Source organism: Camelina sativa, chromosome 16 (assembly GCF_000633955.1).
Source record: "Camelina sativa cultivar DH55 chromosome 16, Cs, whole genome shotgun sequence".
Lineage (NCBI taxonomy): Eukaryota > Viridiplantae > Streptophyta > Magnoliopsida > Brassicales > Brassicaceae > Camelina > Camelina sativa.
This window is the reverse complement of record NC_025700.1, coordinates 4,880,997-4,903,020: the sequence shown is the minus strand read 5'-3', so window position 1 is coordinate 4,903,020 and position 22,024 is coordinate 4,880,997. Positions and strand designations below refer to the sequence as shown.

General features: G+C 36.1%; 1 protein-coding gene across 1 annotated transcript; it reads right to left on the bottom strand.

The window, feature by feature from the left end:
• LOC104749804 (cytochrome P450 71A12) lies at nt 1,508–3,656 on the bottom strand. Its single transcript, XM_010471499.2, has 4 exons — nt 3,206–3,656; nt 2,549–3,040; nt 2,166–2,450; nt 1,508–1,962 (listed from the first exon to the last, which is right to left on the bottom strand). The coding sequence occupies exons 1-4, from the start codon at nt 3,608–3,610 to the stop codon at nt 1,633–1,635; spliced, it is 1,512 nt and encodes a 503-aa protein (XP_010469801.1). The 5' UTR covers nt 3,611–3,656; the 3' UTR covers nt 1,508–1,632.

The following is a 22,024-nucleotide window of genomic DNA, read 5'->3' as shown; positions in this document are numbered from 1 at the left end:
CCGACATTTTGTAACCAATTCAATTATGTAATTCTTAACCAACTCCCGGTTTGGTTGGTTTATAAATATCAATATATATAATTAAAAAACCTGTGAGGCTGTCGCTAAATCTATAAATATACATAATATATATATATATATATATGTATATATAATGAAAAAGTTTAAATACATTAAATTATTAAGAAAATAACTTTTTTCTTTATAGTTTTTTTTTTAAATGTTTCCTCGCAAATCTGTAGCGAATTCTGCGAGGGATGTACTAGAAACAATATTGCAAAAAATTTGCTACCATTTTTGTTTGCGAGGGATTTAATTTCCTAGCAAATATTGCGACGGATTTGCGATGTTGACCAATTTGCGAGAAGCGAATTGCGAGGGATTGACTTTCCTCGCAAATCCCTTGCTATAATCGTTTTGCGAAGGATTAGCTATGTATCTTTCCCTCGCAAATCGATTGTTTTCTTGTAGTGAAAGAACTTTAAAAAGTGTTCCACAAATCACAATCTAGTGTTATTGACTAGTGATTCAGAAAAGAACTTTAAAATCTACTATCTTTGGGAAGATTTTAATTAGTATTGGAATTTTAATGACTTTGAGAAACTTTAGAGAATTATTTATTTAAAAATACAAAAATCTAATAAGTGTCATGGTTTTAGTGTTAGAAGTAACTGACAGTACACATCCTACTAACATAAAACTATGGGAACAAAATTCTGATTCTGAACTAGTGCTCAAACCATCATCCTAACACTAAAAGCAAAAACAAAATGAAACAAAAAAAAATTAACTGAGTCTTTGCAGACTCCTCCAAGTATGTGTGAAAGAGAAGGCCAGTCTATTCATGCTTTATCATACATTAGTATTTCCAAATCCGTGTGCAAAATGAAAAGACTGTTGCGAAGGTTCCTAGCTCCAATAATAGATAACCTCACTGTTAAGTACAAACCCAGTTAAACCTGAAAAATATTAGTCTCTTTCTATGCCGCATAAATAGAACATATATGAGTAGCCATGAAAACTTCAGTTCTTATATAATAGTAGAACGTTGTTCAACGTTTTCCATTGTCTACTTTTGTACTTGTAGATTTTTCCACACTGTTGCTCACTCTCCGCAATATTAACATTTTTGTACTTATCACTATGTGCTTTTTACATCTTAAATTAGAAAGTAAAAATGAGAAAGTATATTTATTTTATTAAAAATACATGTGATTTATTATATAGTGTGAGAGGAATTTATATATAGTAGGTATTAATCACGAAGAATTATTTTTCAAATAAAAACAAATAGTTAGTACAATAAAATTTATATTTGCAGATGAAAATAAACATATAAAAAATAAAGAGTTACTATCTCTTACAACTCATCTTAATTATTAATATATTGCATAACAAGGAATATATTTGCCTACGTATCTATTTGGAATTTGATATATTTTTTTGTTCAACTAAAAGAACTTTGTTTCTAAAAATACACAGATAATATCTCTTTGTTGAGACACGTAAAAAACACATGTTTATTAATTGTAGAATATATATATTTTTGGTTCCCAAAAGGAAAGAGTTATTTATTTCTTACAAACTCTTCAAAAATATTAATCAATTGCACAAGGCAAAAGAGAAGGCATATTAAATAACAGAGGATGGAAACGCAATGAGAGGGAACTTGCGGCAAATATCAAGACCATGGGATTCAGCTAGATCAGGTTGATCCCCATTTGGACCAGCCTCAACCTTCCAGTCAAAGCGGCCTACAAGGTTGGCCACTGTCACTTCTACCAAACCCAAAGCAAGTCCTATTCCTGGACATATCCTTCTCCCTGATCCGAATGGAATGAAGTTCAAATCTTTTCCATGATAATCCAAATCTGAGTTTAAGTGTCTCTCTGGTTTAAACTCTTCTGCATCTGGTCCCCATACCGCAGTGTCTCTTTGGATTGCCCAAGCATTGATGATCACCTAGACGCCAAACATGATTTTTTTCTTTTTTCAGTTTAATTATAACCATGACTTGAGAGTTGAGACGTATTATATATAAAGTTATGTGTGCACAAGTTGATAACCATATTTTCTTTTGCAAATGATAACCATGCATGATAAAAACTATATAAATATTTATTTTTCAAACAAGAAGTTGATTTTGTAGAAATTAACTAGTGTACCTCTGTCCCTGCGGCAATGTCATATCCCTTTACTTTGACATCTTCACTTAATAGTCTGGGAAGTATAAGAGGAAGAGGAGGATGCACCCTGAGCACCTCTTTAACCACGGCGTTTAGGTATTTCATATGCGCAACTTCTTTTTCTTTTACGTATGTAGTGTTTGGCGTCATGGTTGACCGAATCTCGTCTTGGAGTTTCTTCATACAGTCTGGATTTCTGATCAGCTCCGTCATTATCCATTCTAGTAGAGTTGAACTTGTTGACGTCCCTCCAATAAACATATCCTGATATAATGTAATGAAACGTTACTTGTCAATACCCAAAATATATAAAAATGTGACGCTATAGTTGTTAATGAAGTGGATTATATTAAATGACCTACCAAGATCATAAATTTTATGTCGTCTCTTTGAGCTTTTAATCCAATACTCTTCTCGCTTTCGATTGATAGAAGTATATCGACGAAATCCTCTTTATGATTACCTGCCTCTACATGTTCTTGTATCACTTTGTCCATAAGATCGCTAAAACCTTGACTCACTTCCTTGATTCTATTATTGAAACCGTTGATCCTATCTATCCATGCCAATTCCGGGATATAGTCCCCGATCGGGAACTCGCCTAAAAGCTCCATGATCTGCCTCACTCGCTTTTTGAGAGCCCTTGCAGTTTCGTCCGCGCTATGTTTCCTTCCCAAGGCTACTCTACTTGTAACATCGCTTGTTATAGCAATAAATATTTCACTCAGATTTTCTGATGAAGAAGACGCACTTGCTTTCTCCAACTTCTTCAACATCTCCTTTAACTCCTCTTCTCGTACCGTCTCAAAGGACGCAACCATTTTGTTGGTGAGCAGATTCAGAATGCATACACTCTTTATCCAAAACAAGATTCAAAATTAACCATCATTAGTTGATTTTAAAAATATACATTTTAAAAATATAAATATTATATACTAAAATTTGTTAGTACATGAGTTGGTGCAACTTATAGATTAAAAAAATATAAAGAGGATTTAAAAGTAGTAGTATTGAAGTACCTTCATCTGTCTCCAATATTCTCCATAGGGACCAAACACCACATCACGACCACCGTTAAAAAGCCCATGAACGGCTTTTGACTTAGGTCGGTTGGCAAACTTAAGATCGTGTGTTTTCAATATCTCATGGGCTGCTTCGCTGGAGGAGACTACGAGTATGGGGGCACGACCAAAATGAAGGAGCATGAGTGGTCCATACCGGAGGCTGAGGGATTTGAGGGCACGGTGAGGGTGGAGGCTGAGCTGGTGGAGGTTACCAATCAACGGTAGTCGCCATGGAGATGGTGGTCGGTTCACTTTGGTGGCGGTTCGTTTGAGGAATTTTCTAAGCAAGAGAAGGGTTAAGAGGGTCGTTAAGCACAAAGAGATCATCAGTATCATTTCCATTTCTTGAATATTACTCATGTAGGAAAGTGTTGGATCGGTGATTTCCAACTCATCCGCTCCTTGTTATTTATAGGCTTTATTGTCAACATGTACGAACTCAATGACACAAATATGCAATTAAATTTTAGTTTACGTATATTAATTTGTTTCGTTGAAATATAATAGAGAATACAATATCTAGTCTTTCTTAACAACTAGTCTCTGCATTTTGGTCGTATATTATATATTGATTTTTAATTATCATGGAAAATAACCTTTTCTTTTTCATCAGACAGTTCCATTATGATCATGAGCATCATTTTAGCCGACCTATGATAATTAATAGATAATAATTATTATTGTATTTTTCACTTAAAAAAATAATATACAGAATCCAATTTTCGGAGTTAGACGTAAACATTCTTTTTAACTAGCTAAGTTATATATATTTGATCATGTCATAAAAATAAAGCGTATAGTTGATAGATATATATTCAATTTTTATTACTGGAATCACTTTGTAAGTTAATTGTTCTGTTGCTATATATTGCTAACGTCGATCCTATTGTAATGACATTATAGTATATTGTAGTTGTATAATAATTAACATTTTGAGAAATTTCGTGAAGATACTCCAAAGTATTGAAAAACTAACTCAAGTTTTAAAATTTATATATATATATATATAGAGTTTTGTTAAACAAGGATTTGACTACGATGGTGACACATACTGTATATGATTTAATTTTTATTTTATTTTTGTCAAACATTGACTATTCTTCCACGACTTTCATGTCCAGTTATATCTTCGCCAATTTCTCATCATACATGCCATCATTGATTTTCTTCCATGAGTCAGTCAAATTTTTAAGTCTAAATCAAAGTCATCGTGTATTTTCATATATGCTGAAACTAAAATGCTCTTCAACTGTAAATACCATTTTGGTCATCATCAGCTTCAAGGAAGGTTCGGTCTTTTCTTTTCAAGACTATCAAGCCAAAGTTGTTGATTTTAATCTCTCAAATCAATGCGCCTTGTCTTCACTTTCAAGAGTCTAGGGGACCTTTGGCTATGTCACGCTTTAGAGTATGCAAATCTTAATTTTATAACATCGAGGTCAAAATATAAACGAGGAAAATATTAATAGTGGGATTTTGTAACATCCAAACTAAAATCACAGTTTAAGGGTTGCATTGGTCGATGTATGAGGTGTCTCGGTCGAACTAAAATCACAGTTTAAGGGTTGCATCGGTCGATGCATGAGGTGCCTCGGTCGATGCATGTCCGGTTTTGCGCGTTTCAACTTAAGTGAAACGCTGCATTTTGGGCAAAGGGAAAATAAAAACCCTTAAATCGATTTTTTTGTCTCATTAGTCGACTTTGGCCTCTTTTGAAAGAAACAAAAGAGAGAAAAAGTGTTCTTGGTGATTTCTGTGGATTGGTGGCATTCTCTGGTGAGATCTGAGACTTAGAACGTTGTAGGAGGCTTCTAGAAGTGTTTTCTTGCTTGATTGAGGTTCAGAATCTTCTTGGCAAAAGTAAGTGCAGGACCATCACTTATATAAGCTAGAGATCTCTCTGAGTTGCTTGTTTTGTGTTGTTAGGCTTGTTAGATTGGTATTTGGGACGATTGGAAGCTTTCTTGTGGCTTGGGATTGTGTTATGTGGTTACAGGAACAAAAATCCGGCGAGAAGCTTCGGAGAAAAATGATGTTCGGCATATGCATCGGTCGATGCACTTTGTGCGTCGGTCGATGCAAGTGTGCGAGGACGGCGCAATAAACTTTAGGGTTTTCGTGCTATGTCGAGCATGCAGATGGGATTTCTATAGATCCGGAGAAGATTCAGGCTATCAGAGATTGGCCTAGACCACAAAATGCCACAAAGATCAGGAGTTTCCTTGGGTGGGCAGGTTACTACAGGAGGTTTGTGCAGGGGTTTGCGAGCAGAGCACGTCTGATGACTAAGTTGACAGGAAAGGATGTTCCTTTTATCTGGTCATAGGAGTGTGAGGAAGACTTTGCAAGCCTGAAGGAGATGTTGACTACCGCTCTAGTGTTGGCTATGCCTGAGCAGGGAGAATCCTATGTGGTTTATACAGATGCATCCAGAGTTGGCTTGTGGTGTGTGTTGATGCAGCATAGGAAGGTTTCCTATGCTTCGCGGCAGTTGCAGAAGCATGAGGACAACTATCCTACTCATGACTTGGAGATGGGTGATGTAGTTTTTGCCCTGAAGATTTGGAGATCTTATCTTTATGGTGCAATTGTACATGTGTTTACAGATCATAAGAGCCTGAAGTAATTATTCACTTAGCCCGAGCTGAATTTGAGGCAGAGGTTGTGGATGGAGCTGGTGGCGGATTATGATTTGGAGATAACTTATCACCCTGGTAAGGCTAACTTGGTTGCAGATGCCTTGAGTCAGAAGCGGGCTGCTTCAGCTCAAGAGCAGGATATGGAGTCTCTGGTAGGAGAGATCCGTGTGTGCGGTTTCTCAGGAGCCGTTGGGTTTGGTTGCAGCTGATAAAGGAGATCTGTTGAGCAGAGTGCGGTTGGCTCAGGAGAAAGATTTGGGGCTGGTGAATGCCTCAAGGGATGTGGATTCAGAGTATCAGGTTTCGGCTAATGGTACTATTTTGGTGCATTGGCGGATTTGTGTGCCTAAGGATGAGGAGTTGAGGCAGGAGATCCTGAGAGAGGCTCATGCGAGCATGTTCTCTATTCATCTAGGAGCGACTAAGATGTACCGTGACCTCAAGAGGTACTATCACTAGGTCGGGATGAAGAAGGATGTGGCTAGTTGGGTTGCGAGGTGCGACGTGTGTCAGCTAGTGAAGACTGCGCATCAGGTACCAGGTGGGTTGCTGAAGAGTCTTCCCATTCCAGATTGGAAGTGGGATATGATTACTATGAACTTTGTGGTAGGTTTTCCAGTGTCTAGGACATTTGATGCTATATGGGTCATTGTGGACCGGTTGACTAAGTCGGCACATTTTCTGGCCATTAAGAAGACAGATGGAGCAGCGGTCTTGGCTAGGAAATATGTGAAGGAGATAGTCAGGTTGCATGGGGTGCCAGCGAGCATTGTATCTGATAGGGATTCCAAGTTCACTTCGGTGTTCTGGAGGGAATTTCAGGCAGAGACGGGCACTAAGGTGCATATGAGTACAACTTATCATCCCCAGACAGATGGACAGTCAAAAAGGACGATCCAGACGTTGGAGGATTTTCTGAGGATGTGTGTGTTGGACTGGGGTAGCCATTGGGCAGATCACCTGTGCTTGGTAGAGTTTGCTTACAACAACAATTACCAGGCGAGTATTGGCATGGCTCCTTATGAGGCTTTGTATGGGAGGCCGTGTCGTACACCGTTATGCTGGACTCAGGTGGGAGAGAGGAGCATGTACGGGGCGGATTTTGTTTAGGAGACCTCGGAGAAGATTCAGCTTCTCAAGCTGAACATGAAGGAAGCTCAGGATCGGCAGAGGAGTTATGCCGATAGGAGGAGGAGAGATCTTGAGTTTCAGGTTGGAGATAGAGTGTACCTCAAGATGGTCATGTTGCGGGGTCTGAACAAGTCATTGACGGAGACTAAGTTAAGTCTGAAGTATATGGGTCCGTTCCGAGTGATTGAGCGAGTTTGACCAGTGGCATATAGACTGGAGTTACGTAAGGTTATGCGAGCATTCCATAAGGTTTTCCATGTGTCTGTGTTGCAGAAGTGTCTCCGTGAGGATGATCAGTTGTTGGCTAAGATTCCTGAGGATCTTCAGCCTAACATGACTTTGGAGGCGAGACCAGTGAGGGTTCTCGAGAGGAGAATCAAGGAACTTCGGAAGAAGAAGATTCCTTTGATGAGAGTCCTTTGAGATTGTGATGGTGTTGAGGAGCAGACTTGGGAGCCAGAGCCGAGGATGAATGCAAGGTTCAAAAAGTGGTTCGAGAAGCAGGTCGCGACTTGAACTTGTCTAGCCTAGTCCCAGTTGTAGTCCGTTGCTGGAGCGAGAATGGAGTATTCCAGCCCATCTATCTTGTTTACTTGGTCGCTTGGGATGGTTGGTTGTGCGATTAAGTAACAAGATGAGGTGGTGCTCGGGGTACGGAATTTCCGTGAGGCAGTGGTTTGAGGGAAAGTTTCCTGAATTAGAAGTTTCTATAAGTGGAAAGTTTCCTCAAGTGGAAAGTTTCCAGAAGTGGAAAGTCTAAAAATGAAATGTTTTATCTGAGTTAGAATTTGTCCTTTTTTTACTGATTGTGAGCCTTGGAGGGGCTTGTGAGGCCTTCGTGGCGGACTTTTGAGTCATTGTGCCCGTGTGTGGCGGTCTTTTGTGACATTGAGTTGCCTTTGTGGCGGGCTGTTTAGCCGTGTGTGTCCTTTGTGGCGGGCTGTTTAGCCGTGTGTGTCCTTTGTGGCGGGCTGTTTAGCCATTGTGTAGACTTTATGGCGGGCTGTTTAGACAATTGTGTGGCCTTTGTTGCGGTTTGTTTAGCCAGAGTGCCTGTTTAGGCGGTCCTTCGGGACAGATGGTCTTTGTGACGGTCCTTCGGGACAGATGGCCTTTGTGGCGGTCCTGTTTAGGACAATTGTTTGGCCTTTGTGGCGGTCCTGTTTAGGACATTTATTTAGCCTTGGTGGCGGTCCTGTTTAGGATATTTGTTTGGCCTTTGTGGTGGCCCGTGGGGCAGTAAGATGATCCTTGTGTGGTCATGAGGTATTCCAGTGATTGGATATGTGGTTGGTAGGACATAATGTTGTCTTACACGAGTCACGAAAAGGAAACCTGGATAGGGATAGGACTCAAACATGATCAGAATTGTTTGCTCGTGACTCTTGGGGACTTTGGTTCTTCTAGTACTGCCATATTATGAGACTTTGTGGCTTGGGAGTATGGTTGGTATATCGACTTCGGATGACGATCCGGGGGCGCGCTGTAGGGTGGCAACCCGAGAGACGAGTATTGGATTTCCTTTATATATTATGGCATGCGGGCTTAGGCCCGATGAGGAGCCAATATCATGGCATGCAGACCTCGGCTGATGAGGAGCCAATAAAAACTCAAGGTTTAAACCTGTGAGTAAAGGAAAGTCCAAAAATCGGGAGCAAATAATGCCTGGAGCGTGAGTCTATCGCCCAGAGGTGACCTTGGCTGATGTTTTGTTCGAGATTCGAGGACGAATTTAAATTGGTGGGGGAGAATTATAACATCCGCGAACCAAAATTCCGGTTTAGGGGTTGCATCGATCGATGCATGAGGTGCATTGGTCGATGCATGTCCGGTTTTGCGCGTTTCAACTTAAGTGAAACTCTGCGGTTTGGGTAAAGGGAAAAGGAAAACTCTTAAATCAATTCTTTTGTCTTATTAATCGACTTTGGCCGCTTTTGAGAGAAACAAAAGAGAGAAATAGTGTTCTTGGTGTTCTTGGTGAATTTTGTGGATTGGTAGCATTTTCTGGTGAGATCTGAGGCTTAGGACGTTGTAGGAGGCTTATAGAAGTGTTTTCTTGCTTGATTGAGGTTCATAATCTTCTTGGAAAAGGTAAGTGCAAGAACATGACTTATTTAAGCTAGAGATCTCTCTGATTTGCTTGTTTTGTATTGTTGGGCTTGTTAGATTGGTATTTGGGACAATTAGAAGCTTTCTTGTGGCTTGGGATTGTGTTATGTGGTTACAGGAACGAAAATCAGGCGAGAAGCTTTGGGGAAAAACGATGTTCGGCATATGCATCGGTCGATGCACTTTTTGCGTCGGTCGATGCAAGTGTGCGAGGACAGCGCGATAAACTTGAGGGTTTTCGTGCTATGTCGAGCATGCGTCGGTCGATGCAATCCCCAACTGGTGTCGGTCGATGCATGTTGGTGTCGGTCGATGCAGAGTCCTGGTTTGTTATTGTTGATTGTTGATTGTTGGTTGATGGTTAGAGATGTCTCTATTGCTTGTGTGTATAGCCCAGTAGATGAGAGGATTGCCTTACTGAGTGTTTATAAACTACTCATGCATTGCAATTTGTGTTTGTGATGCAGGTAAAGGTAATGTGTGATCGTGGAATCAAGGCAATGAAGAGGAAGATGTTCTAGGGTCTCGATTGGATATTGTCTGATTATGCTACGTTGCTAGAGATGGTTCTGTAGAACATTGCTAGGTTGCCTTTTTTTATTTGATTGTGTATTATTTGAATATCTGGAATAATGGTTATTGGATGATTGGGTATTTATTGATATTGTTATTTCCGCTGTTGATTGTGTTTGTGGTTATGTGGCTAGTGAGTATAAGACCACTAGCTGTAGTTATTTATTTTTATTATTATTATATTATTTATTTATTATTTTTTTTAAAAAAGGGTCGGGTCGTTTCAGATCTCATGTTGCATAGAAAAAAAATCTACATGCTTTTGTCTTTTTAAATCGAAATTTAGTAAAGAAAGAATTACTCAGATGTACTCCAAATGTTAGTTTATTCCTAATATCTAACAATTTTCTAAAAATTGCTCAAATATTTAGTGTTATAAGTCTAATTAGAATTTACCCCTTGGGTTTATTTTTTATTTTTAATTCCAAAAATATTTAAAAAATATACATCATCATACGATTCCACGTCATTATTGACAAGTAACGTCTGATTTATATTATTTCACGGCTGAGTTATAATACTTAATGGAAGACGAAAGGTCTCGTAGATTTATATGACGACTGAGTTATTATGCTTTGTGGTTGACTTATTAGCCATTTCATCTTTCCTCGCGTTCAATCCGTATAATCATCGAGAACAAGCTTCACAAGCTTGTCATGCGTTGTTTCCGCATCTATCTGCACAACTTTACACCCTCTATCATCGGTGTTATATACATATTTGTGTTTATTTACCCAATTAAGAAACAACAATTAACAGAACTAGATCCATGAAAGAAAATGAAGAAGAATGAGAAAAATTAAGAAGTGAAGAACAAAGTAAATAATAAGGTGAAGAAGAAGGTAAAAATCTTCACTTTTGATCCAGGTGAAGAAGATGGAAGTCGAAGGAATGACGTTTCGTATTTCCGGAGAAGATAATGACATGGAATGCTGACATGGATGATGTGTCCAAAATGACAAGTCAGCCACCAAACAAATTATAACTCAGCCACTAATTAAATCAGCCATCAAACAAATTATAACTCAGTCACAACATGAATAACATTACAGTAATTAAAAAGCAAAAAAATGGCTGCCTAATTTAGCCGCTTAATCAACAGAAAATATGTAACTCAGCCATATCGTTAAATATGTGACTTAGTTGCAAAATATTTATTTCTAGAATATCATTCAGTTACGTATGGCTGAGTTGTACGATAACTCAGATTATCACGGCTGAGTTATAGTTTTTAACCATAACTCAGCCGTAACAGCATCTCATAAGTCAGCCGTTTTTCATAACTCAGCCAGCCGGAAAAAGTTAATTTAGCCGTGTCGTAGTGATAACTCAGCCAAAATTTTCATAACTCAACCATCGGGTGAAAACTCAGCCGTCCTTACGGCTGAGTTATATAACTCAGCCAGATTTCACTAAGTCAGCCGTAACGCTTGGCTGAGTTATACTCTAAGTCAGTCGTCCGCTCTTACTCAAATGTTTTTTCCATATATCAGCCGCAACATACCTATAACTCAGCCGAAATTACCTCTGTAAAAGCGTTACAACTGAGTTATTTAATACACGTCAGCGATTTCTGACGTGACGTTTGACGTGGCAATGACATTTTTGTAATTACGTTTTTTCTGGTAATATAAACCAAGGACACGCTGGACATTTTAAAAATACCCGAAATATCTTAGTAATAAATAAAAAATTTGTTGATTCTAGTAATATTACCTAATTTGGAGTACATCTGAGTAAATCTCCCTTTAATAAAAATCATATAACTTTTTTTAATTTGTCATATGGCAATGTAGGTAATTACAGGCACCATTGTGTGTGCAATACAACGAATCTAAGTTTGAGATCAAAATATTTTCCGAAACAACAAAAATATATATAGAAAGAGATTCATGTAATATAGAAACCCTCTGTATCGAAAGTAGGCCATCAATCATAAAAATTGCCAAATTGGCAACAAACTCTTCACTGCCCTTAGAAGGGTCTCAAGCTCAGTATAAAAAAAGGGATGAACATGGACACAAACCTTTCAATCGAAAATGCAGATCTCTAATAGAAACAATATCCAAGCTTCTTCACTTCGAGCATTTGAAGCGTGCAAATTAAAGATCCATCAATGAAACATGCTGAAGAATCTTGCGGAGCATTCATTACCACTCTTAAGAGTCAATTCTTCAGGAGTTTCTTCTCTTGTATTTGCTCTTCTCCATGCTTCTGCTTCTTTAAGGCAAATGCTTGAGTGTCTTCAAGATCTTCGCAAATATTCTCTAAGATTTTGCGGTTCTTCGCTTCCAAATATACCATATAACACATGAAAAAAATATGTAAATTCTCCTCAACTGCACCTAAGTCCGTTGAGAATTTTACTTTGATTTGGGAGAAAAAGACTATAATAAATCATATCTTTGTTCTTTTTTGAGCGGATGAAATTGTCAGTTTTGCAATTGGTGTGAAAGAAGAGTACATTTGTTCTTTCTTTTTTCCTTATGGATAACGAATCATTTAATTTTTTTTTTTTTTTTTTGGTAGAACGAATCATTTAAAATTTTGGTTTAACTACTTGGACAACTATTTTTTTTGTTATTCTGATTCTACCATTTAATATTATTTCTTTTTTTTTCTTTTTATTCCTTTACACAGTTTTGTATAGTTTTCAACTAATTAATTAACCAGCTATTCTTTTTTTTTTCTGCAAATTGTAATGGTTTTTAACCACAAGAAATGGGTGAATTTCTAATATCTCGAAACGAAACTTGATTTTGGGTAAAGTTTAACTATAAATCAAGTATCTATCAAAAAAAAAAATTGGAAAAAACTAAAAAAAATAAATAAATTAGCTTGAGTCAATTATACAGGTGTTGTTAAATAACAATAATATGGTATTTTATGGTATAATAATTGAGAGACAAAAAGAACGAATAGTAATAGTAAATATCTAGATATAGTACAAAATCTTCGAGATGATGATAAGGGATCTGTAAGAAATTTGTAGTTTAGAATCTATATATAAATAGGATCAAATAAATAAGAAAGATAGTTCCAATCATAGATAGTGTTTTTCAGTGTCTTTAACAGGAGATGTTGTAAAAGCGATGAAAAAGTGGAACACGACACAAAAAGTTCTCGGTAGAGTTTTCTTTAAAGAGATACATATCTTCAGAGTTGTTTAACTATGTGTCACGGTATACCTTTGCCAGTTTAATTTGACAATTGATAGATGAGTTGTACAACAAAATAAACTAAACCTTAATTACAACTAGGTGTTTCCCCACGCAACCCGTGGATTGGTTGTGGTGTAGTTGGCACTTTCTTATTTTTTGGTCTTTTTCGTTTTCTCTTTTGTATTATTTCGTTTTAATTAGGCATATACGGGCTTTGCAGTCACTTGTATTTATACACTATATGTATATACCATTTCGTTTAGATGTGTACAATTGTGACATTTATTTTTTACGAATTATGAGGATGTTGTTTCTTGCTTTCAGGATCCAATATTACCATTGACTGATATTGTTCCCAATAAATTTATTGTATTTTAGATTTTCTAATTAACTGCTAGTGTAAACCCTTCATACGATGATGTGCAATAATAAGTTATTTTTTAAAATTAATTATCTTCCGTGTAAGTGATTATGTTTGTATGCCCATGTTTTGGTCTAATATCAATAAGATCATTTCTGTTTTTCTTTAGTTGGCTTTGAAACCAATTTTGAGTTAAGCAAATAATGAGTCGAATTATGGTGTTAATAAGTAATATAAATTCTTATGTATATATATTGTATATATGTGACTATAAGTTTAGCTAACTAAAAAATTCTATAATATTTAAATATAATCTTGAACATGTATATATATATTTTATTTGTGGGAGGAATGTATGGAATTATTGGATAGAAGTTATTTTTGAGTTAAATGACCTTTTATGCCTTTAATGTGAGTTAAATATTAATAAATTTTTATATGTGTCTTGACTTTTTTAAAAAGAAATACCAAGTGATTCCTTCCAAATTTGAAGCGACATAGTATTTTAGTTTTCTTATATGATTTTATGAACTTCAATGTAAAGGTTTTTCAAAGTAATAAGTACACTCACACTGACTGAATTATAAATTTGGAGAAATGTTTATTTCGATTAATCACTTGCTCTTTTAAATATATTAAATAAGTATGTTGTTGTTCCTACAAATAGGACAACATATAATTATAGTTTAACCATGGAGTTAAGCAATGGAAATGGAACTTGTGATTGCAAGACAAAATGTTTATATATATTATGTTACACATTGATCGTTTAAAAATGAATAGGAACATCTAATTCTCAAATAAAGTTGATTTTTTTTGTTAAAACCAACATATGTGAATTTAAATTTAACTATGCAAATTTAAAAAATAAATATGAATAGATTAGAAAGGCAAGAAATATAAAAGAAATATTTTATTTTTATATAAATAAAATAAAAATTGAAAACAATGTTAAATATATATAATACTTTCTAAATTAAAATATAGAATCAAACTCTTACAACACATATGAGATATAACAACATTTGATATTGGTGGGAGAGGAGGAGAGAATGATTACTTATAAGATAATAATCCAAATTAGATAATGTAGATGAATCTTTTAAAATAAGAACAATGTAAAATATATATCATGTAGTCTCTAAAATTAAAATTTAGCATTAAAAATTTACAATGATATTTCATTTGTTGTTTACAACCCATACAACAAAAATAAGAAATCAAAAATAAATTAAAACGAAAAATGATTTGAGGTATTGTAGAAGAGAATGAGAGAATGTGAAAATTATATAGTAAAAGAATGTCAATATGAGAGAATGAGAGATTGAGAGAATGCTTATTTATATGATTAAAAATGATATAGTAATTTATTGTGTTTGAATAAAATTGAGTGGTAGAATATGATTAATGCATAATTTATTTTATTTTCAGTTATAATTTTATTTTAATGTGTGAGTTAAATGTATTGTGTTTATTGGGTCTTAAATATTGTTTAAAGCTATTAGAAAGCAAATAAAAAAAATAAAAAAAATTAGAAAACATTAAATGAAAATCAACCAATAAGGAGAGACCAAAACCTTATTTTTATAGTTTATATATATGATTGTTAGAGAATAAGTAAGTGAACATGAAAAGGGGAAATCTTCCATGTTGTTCATTAGGTTAAATAATTGTGGTTTTGAGATTAATAATCATAACTTGGATAAATCAATTTTGAGCACAGTTGAAGTGGTCTGTTGTTTGAGGTTTTCGACATGAAACTACACCGTTTGTAATATCAATACAAGGATGGAATACCCCAAACATCTTTGTACTATTCTTGCAAATGCCATGCATAAAAGTCTACAATGCACAAATTTTCAAACACAAGGAATGGTGGGGCAAAGAAACAATGATGGACCGAGTCATAATAAAAAGTTTAAATTCATATAATATACTTTATAAAATAACAATAAAAAAAAATAAAGGTATTGATGAGAACGTCCCAACCCCTATTTAGTGATGTAAAGTACGATTTTTTCTAAAAAGTTACAATATTTTTACTGTGGTTACGTGACCTTTTAATCTCTGATATAGGTTCAGTCATGTCCACGACGCCGGAGACTGCATCCTCATCCTCATGTACACTCATGAGGGGTAACATTGCTTGGAGGGGGGGGGGGGNGGGGGGGCTTATGTGCACTCACGGTTCTCTTCTAATATTGATTCAACCATTTCAGGCTTTCAATGCCTAAAGCTATCTCTAAAAAGTCCATTCCCTAACCTGTCAAATCCATCTCTTGTAATTATAGAACCCACATCGTTGGTTGGTTTATCTAATTTCCAAAATCCATCTATACGAGAGAGATGAAGACTAGTAGCTCGTCCTCCTAGGGAACAAGATCACTACGATTGACTTGGTTATATAGGAACCCTGCCTCACTTTTACTAAGAGCAACCTCAAGGGATTTATAGATAGACATTCACATCCATTATAAAACTTATAGCTCACAACCTCATGGGCTTTACAAATGTACCAAACTAGCTACGGAAAAATATTGTAAAAACTTTTCTAAATTATCTCTATCATGAATTCTTGAAAAGAGGTTTATTCTTGCACTAGTGTATTTTCTCAAACTGTTACTTTACTCTCCATGGTCTTAAGAACCTTACCACTATGTGTCGACATATAATTTTTAAATTTAAATTTTAAATATTAAAATATGTTTGATGCCATTTGAAATAGACTAAAGAAGAGTTATGAACACATATAGAGATGTATCACGGAAGAATAGTATTAGACTCTAAGGCCATATGCTTCTAGAGAACAGTTTGGGTGTGTTTATCTCATTAAAATCAAAAATATATGGAACAATGGCAGAAGAATATGTTTTTAGGTCTTCAATTAGAACTGATTTTGGCCCAGTTCTATTACGACGTGGCAACCCGTGAATGGTTGAGATTTTTTACAAAGGAGAAAACAGTTCATTTCTCCTTCTCTTCGAAATCACATCTAGGTTTTCCTTCTTTCTCTCCAAAACGGCGAAAGATTCGTGGTCACCATCTTCTCCGACTAAGGTGTGTATTCCGGTCATTAAAACACCAAAATCGAGAGCTCATCCATGTAGAAATCGATCTGTCCATAGTTTTTCTACCAATCCGTTAAAATCCTCTTTTTTTGTCAATTCATATGTCCGACGATTTGAAGGCGAAGTCGAAATCCTATACTTGAGGCTTTGTCTCCTCGTCTCCTTTGTCTCGCAAATCTCATCTTCGGCGATATAGACAAGGTAGTCCCGTCGTTTTCTCTGTCAGTTATTGTTTCATCGATGTTTCATCGATTTAGGGTCTTGAAATCTGTGATTAGGTTTGGTTTTAGTATCATGGTATAGGGTTTCGTCTCATCTGTCAATTAAAGGTTTTGATTAATCAATATACGATTTTAGTGAGCTTCCAGGATGTATGACTGAATTTTGAGTGTCGTATGTTGTATTTGAAATCAACCTTAACACTGATGAACATTAATCAATTTTGCTTTGTTTATGAGGCTTGTAGGTGAGGTTAACCAGGGCAAATTAAATCGAATGNTGCCTCACTTTTACTAAGAGCAACCTCAAGGGATTTATAGATAGACATTCACATCCATTATAAAACTTATAGCTCACAACCTCATGGGCTTTACAAATGTACCAAACTAGCTACGGAAAAATATTGTAAAAACTTTTCTAAATTATCTCTATCATGAATTCTTGAAAAGAGGTTTATTCTTGCACTAGTGTATTTTCTCAAACTGTTACTTTACTCTCCATGGTCTTAAGAACCTTACCACTATGTGTCGACATATAATTTTTAAATTTAAATTTTAAATATTAAAATATGTTTGATGCCATTTGAAATAGACTAAAGAAGAGTTATGAACACATATAGAGATGTATCACGGAAGAATAGTATTAGACTCTAAGGCCATATGCTTCTAGAGAACAGTTTGGGTGTGTTTATCTCATTAAAATCAAAAATATATGGAACAATGGCAGAAGAATATGTTTTTAGGTCTTCAATTAGAACTGATTTTGGCCCAGTTCTATTACGACGTGGCAACCCGTGAATGGTTGAGATTTTTTACAAAGGAGAAAACAGTTCATTTCTCCTTCTCTTCGAAATCACATCTAGGTTTTCCTTCTTTCTCTCCAAAACGGCGAAAGATTCGTGGTCACCATCTTCTCCGACTAAGGTGTGTATTCCGGTCATTAAAACACCAAAATCGAGAGCTCATCCATGTAGAAATCGATCTGTCCATAGTTTTTCTACCAATCCGTTAAAATCCTCTTTTTTTGTCAATTCATATGTCCGACGATTTGAAGGCGAAGTCGAAATCCTATACTTGAGGCTTTGTCTCCTCGTCTCCTTTGTCTCGCAAATCTCATCTTCGGCGATATAGACAAGGTAGTCCCGTCGTTTTCTCTGTCAGTTATTGTTTCATCGATGTTTCATCGATTTAGGGTCTTGAAATCTGTGATTAGGTTTGGTTTTAGTATCATGGTATAGGGTTTCGTCTCATCTGTCAATTAAAGGTTTTGATTAATCAATATACGATTTTAGTGAGCTTCCAGGATGTATGACTGAATTTTGAGTGTCGTATGTTGTATTTGAAATCAACCTTAACACTGATGAACATTAATCAATTTTGCTTTGTTTATGAGGCTTGTAGGTGAGGTTAACCAGGGCAAATTAAATCGAATGACCATCAACAAACCTGCATTTACTCGAAACTAAAAGGTAAGTCACACTCACTATATGTAATGCAAGGTTGGTTTCATGATTTGAGTGGTGTTGTGGTTTGTGTAGTAGTGTATAAGTGGTTATTCACAGATTTTATGTGATTGTAGTTGCTTGTAAAGTGTTGTTTGATTGTGTAATGAGTTTCTCATAATTGAGTTGTGATGGTCTCGGATGTTTGATTGGTTTATGTCTTATATAATACGTTTGAGTGGTTTTGGTTTTTATAAAATCCTATATTGGATAATGATCCCTGTTTCCACACTCACTATATAGCTACTGCAATAATCTAAATAGTAATTGAACCAGTTTTGTTTTCAGTATAGTAGTGTATTAAAGTTAGTCACATTTTTGTTGTGATTTTAGTGTCACTTACTTTTGCTTTTTATGTCTAAGTATCTAACATGTTATCATCTGGTCATGTTCTCGGATAATAGTCTTAAAACTTTAAAAACTGATTTCTATGAAAGCTTTGAAACTTTAAAAACTTTTAAAACTGAATATTATGAATATTTTAACCCTTAAAACTTGAAAAACTGATTTAATAGATGATATGAATGCTTAAACAAAACTAGTTGAGTTCAATGCATTAACAAAACCAAACTTTTTGGTTTACATATAAAAAACACTCAATGACCATCAATTACTTCTGATTTGACTGAAGTAGGTAATGGTTATTTAGAATTAAAAGTCTGTAACAACACCAAACTTTGGATTTAATGATCTTCTTAACTTCTCTATATTACATCCGAACCAAATACTCAAACTCTCATATCTTTTACTTCTCTTCTATCATCTATCTTATTTGCTTCTTTCTTAACCAATCTCTAAGAACACCCAATAATATCTCTGCCTCAACTTCTTCCTTGTTTAAATCTGATTGCTATGGAATCAAAAAATACTCCTAATAGTCAGTCTCAATTCTACTTTAGCCTTCTTAACTTCCCATATAACAGTTTTGCTCCCAATGTAAACATTGGTTCCTCTTCTCAAATCCCCGCTTTTAGTTCACAAACTAGTTCACAGCCGAGTCAACCTCCTAGTCAACCAGAAGAGACAGCAGAACAGCGTAGGGAGAGAAGGATATGGTCCACACAAGATGACTTAGTCCTAATAAGCGGCTGGTTAAACACATCGAAGGATGCAATAGTTGGGAATGGCCAAAGGGCAGGGTCCTTTTGGATCCATATAGGAGATTATTATGCATCAAGTAGTCATGTACTTGATGTGCTGAGCCAAGACGCCCTGACCATTGTAGACAAAGATGGCAAAAAATCAGTAAGGAAGTGAGCAGGTTCTGTGGAGCTTATGCAGAGGCAGAGGGTGAGAAAGCTAGTGGCATGAACTATTTGGATATTCTGCAGAATGCTCACAAAATCTACACTAAACTGTACAAGAAGAAGTTTGGTTTGGAGTATGCTTGGAATGTGCTACGCTATGAACAAAAATGGGTAAACATGGAGGCTATGAACCCCACTCCAAAGACAACCAGCTCTAACAAAAGAAAAGCTGATGAAGCTGCACCATCTACAGGGTCTGTCGTTGGTGAGCACGAGAGCAGGCCTCCTGGCATAAAGGCAATGAAAAAATTAAGGAACAAAGGTAAAGAGAAGGCTGCACCATCTGCAGAGTTTAGTCACATGTGGGAGATCAAACAGAAGGATTTGGAGGGCATGAAAGAACTCCAAAAGATGTCCATTCTTGACACTCTCATTGCCAATAAAGAAACTCTAGATGAAGATGAAAAAGCTCTAAAGAAGAAGCTAATGGCTGAACTGTTTTAGCTTAGAAGAAACAGTAGATGATATGTCCGTTGTAGTTTATGTTTGTTTTAACTATGTTTGTCTTAGGTTTTTAATGTGTTTATGAATCAGATATGTGACATTGTTCAACTTGTTCTCTTATGTTTTTAATGAATCAGCTATGTTTAATGAATCAACTATGTTTGGTTTCGAAATCTTTCTTTTGTTTTTGCATTCTGATTGCATTCTGATTTTCCACTTGTTTCATAAGCATTGGTTTCAGGTTGAATAAACTTGTTTACGTTTTCATTGTTATAAATTAGTTGGAAACTTATATATGTGTTTTCGGTTCCAGGTTGAAGAAGACATGGGACTTGACTCTATATACGACTATGGAATAAACAGCCCATTAGACTACAGTTCCGAAGAGGAGGCTGACAGCTGTTACTATCCTCCTCAACCATCAACTGAGATTGGATTCAAAGTCTGTGGAGCCGTGAAGCTGAACCACTTCCTGATTATGAGACACAACTGACCCAGCTCAAGGACCAAATGATCCAGCTCAAGGACCATCAAAACCATTCAGATCAGAGGTTGGTGAACCTGGAGAGGCTTGTTACTGAGGCACGAGAGAAGAAACCATTGTTACAAATGGCCCCTGAATTGGTAGTTGTTGTTTGCTTCGGTATGAGTGTTTTGGTAGTGGTACTTATCATGTTTACTAAGTAAATTTGTTTAGACTTTTTGAGAAGGAAACTAGTAGGTACTGTTTGGTATTTGGATTGTAGTTTTAAAGAGAGAGTCACATGAATTTGTTTTGTTTGTTTGGATTTTAGTTTTAAAGACAAAAATTTAGAGAGTCAGAGGTCTTTGTTTGTAAGCAAGACCTTTGTTCACATGTGTTTGTCTTAAAATGAACTTGATGTATCACAAGAGTTATCTATCCTCTATATATATAAGAAGAGCACAAGAGTTTATTTTATCAAAATCAAACATTTCATTCTCTCACCAAAAACATACAATTATTCTTCTCATTGCAAGTTTATTTTCTTGTATTATTTTATTTGTTCATCTTATGGCATCTTCTTCCAACAATTTTCACTACCATTATGATCCGAATAATGATTCTTTAACCAATTTTTTTAAGAGCAATTTAATAATAAATTTGAAGCTGCTGAAGAGGAAATTCCGGCCGAAAGGAGTAAACGTACATATATCGATAGAAAACGGGAAGAAGGACACGAACGTTTGTGTAACGGTTATTTTACTGATAATCCGACTTACACGGAGAGGAAATTCCGCAGACGGTTTCGAATGAACAAGTCATTGTTCTTGCGTATTGTGAATCGTCTTAGTGAAGAAGTTCCATATTTTCAACCAAAAAAGGATGCAACCTTCCGGAATGGTTTAACACCGTTACAAAAATGTACTGCAGCAATTAGACAATTAGCATATGGGACTGGGTTGGACTCGGTTGACGAATATATACGTCTTGCTGAATCGATTGCTCGTAAATGTTTGGAACATTTTGTCGTCGGCCTAATTGACTTGTTTGGCACTGAATACCTACGCCGTCCCACACCAGAGGATCTTCAAAGGCTACTCCTTTATGGAGAACAGAGGGGTTTTCCCGGGATGGTTGGAAGCATCGACTGTATGCATTGGAAGTGGAAAAATTGCCCAACCGCTTGGAAAGGAATGTATTCACGAGGCACCAGTAAACCAACAATTGTTTTGGAGGCGGTATCTTCACAAGATCTCTGGATATGACACGCATTTTTTGGAGCTCTAGGTACTTGTAACGATTTAAATGTTCTTGATCAATCACCAATATTTAATGACATTATTTACGGTCGAGCTCCCGAAGTTACGTACTATGTCAACGGAAGTGAGTATAATTTGGCTTACTATCTGACGGATGGTATTTACCCCGAATGGGCGACATTTGTTAAATCCATCCCACAACCACAACACCCAAAACATCGTTTGTTTGCAAAACGTCAAGAAGGTGCATAAAAAGATGTTGAGCGTGCATTTGGAGTCCTGCAATCTAGATTCGCCATGGTTAAAAATCCATCTCTTTTATGGGCGAAGGGTAAAATTGCATATATTATGAAAGCATGTCTCATACTCCATAATATGATTGTCGAAGATGAACGAAATTCATACACACTCTATGACGAACAAGAATTCCAACAAGAAGATGGAACCGGATCCACTCTGGATCTTACGTTTTCAGTAAATATGGCTTCAAATCTAGAGGGTTTAGGTGATGATCATACAAGAATTTGTGATAGACAAGG

Excerpts from the sequence above, each read along its gene's own strand:
- LOC104749804 (XM_010471499.2), bottom strand. The coding sequence starts at position 3,610 with ATGAGTAATATTCAAGAAATGGAAATGATACTGATGATCTCTTTGTGC. Across the intron at positions 3,041-3,205 it reads AATATTGGAGACAGATGAAG|AGTGTATGCATTCTGAATCT; the intron begins GTACTTCAATAC and ends TTTTGGATAAAG. Across the intron at positions 1,963-2,165 it reads ACATTGCCGCAGGGACAGAG|GTGATCATCAATGCTTGGGC; the intron begins GTACACTAGTTA and ends TTTGGCGTCTAG.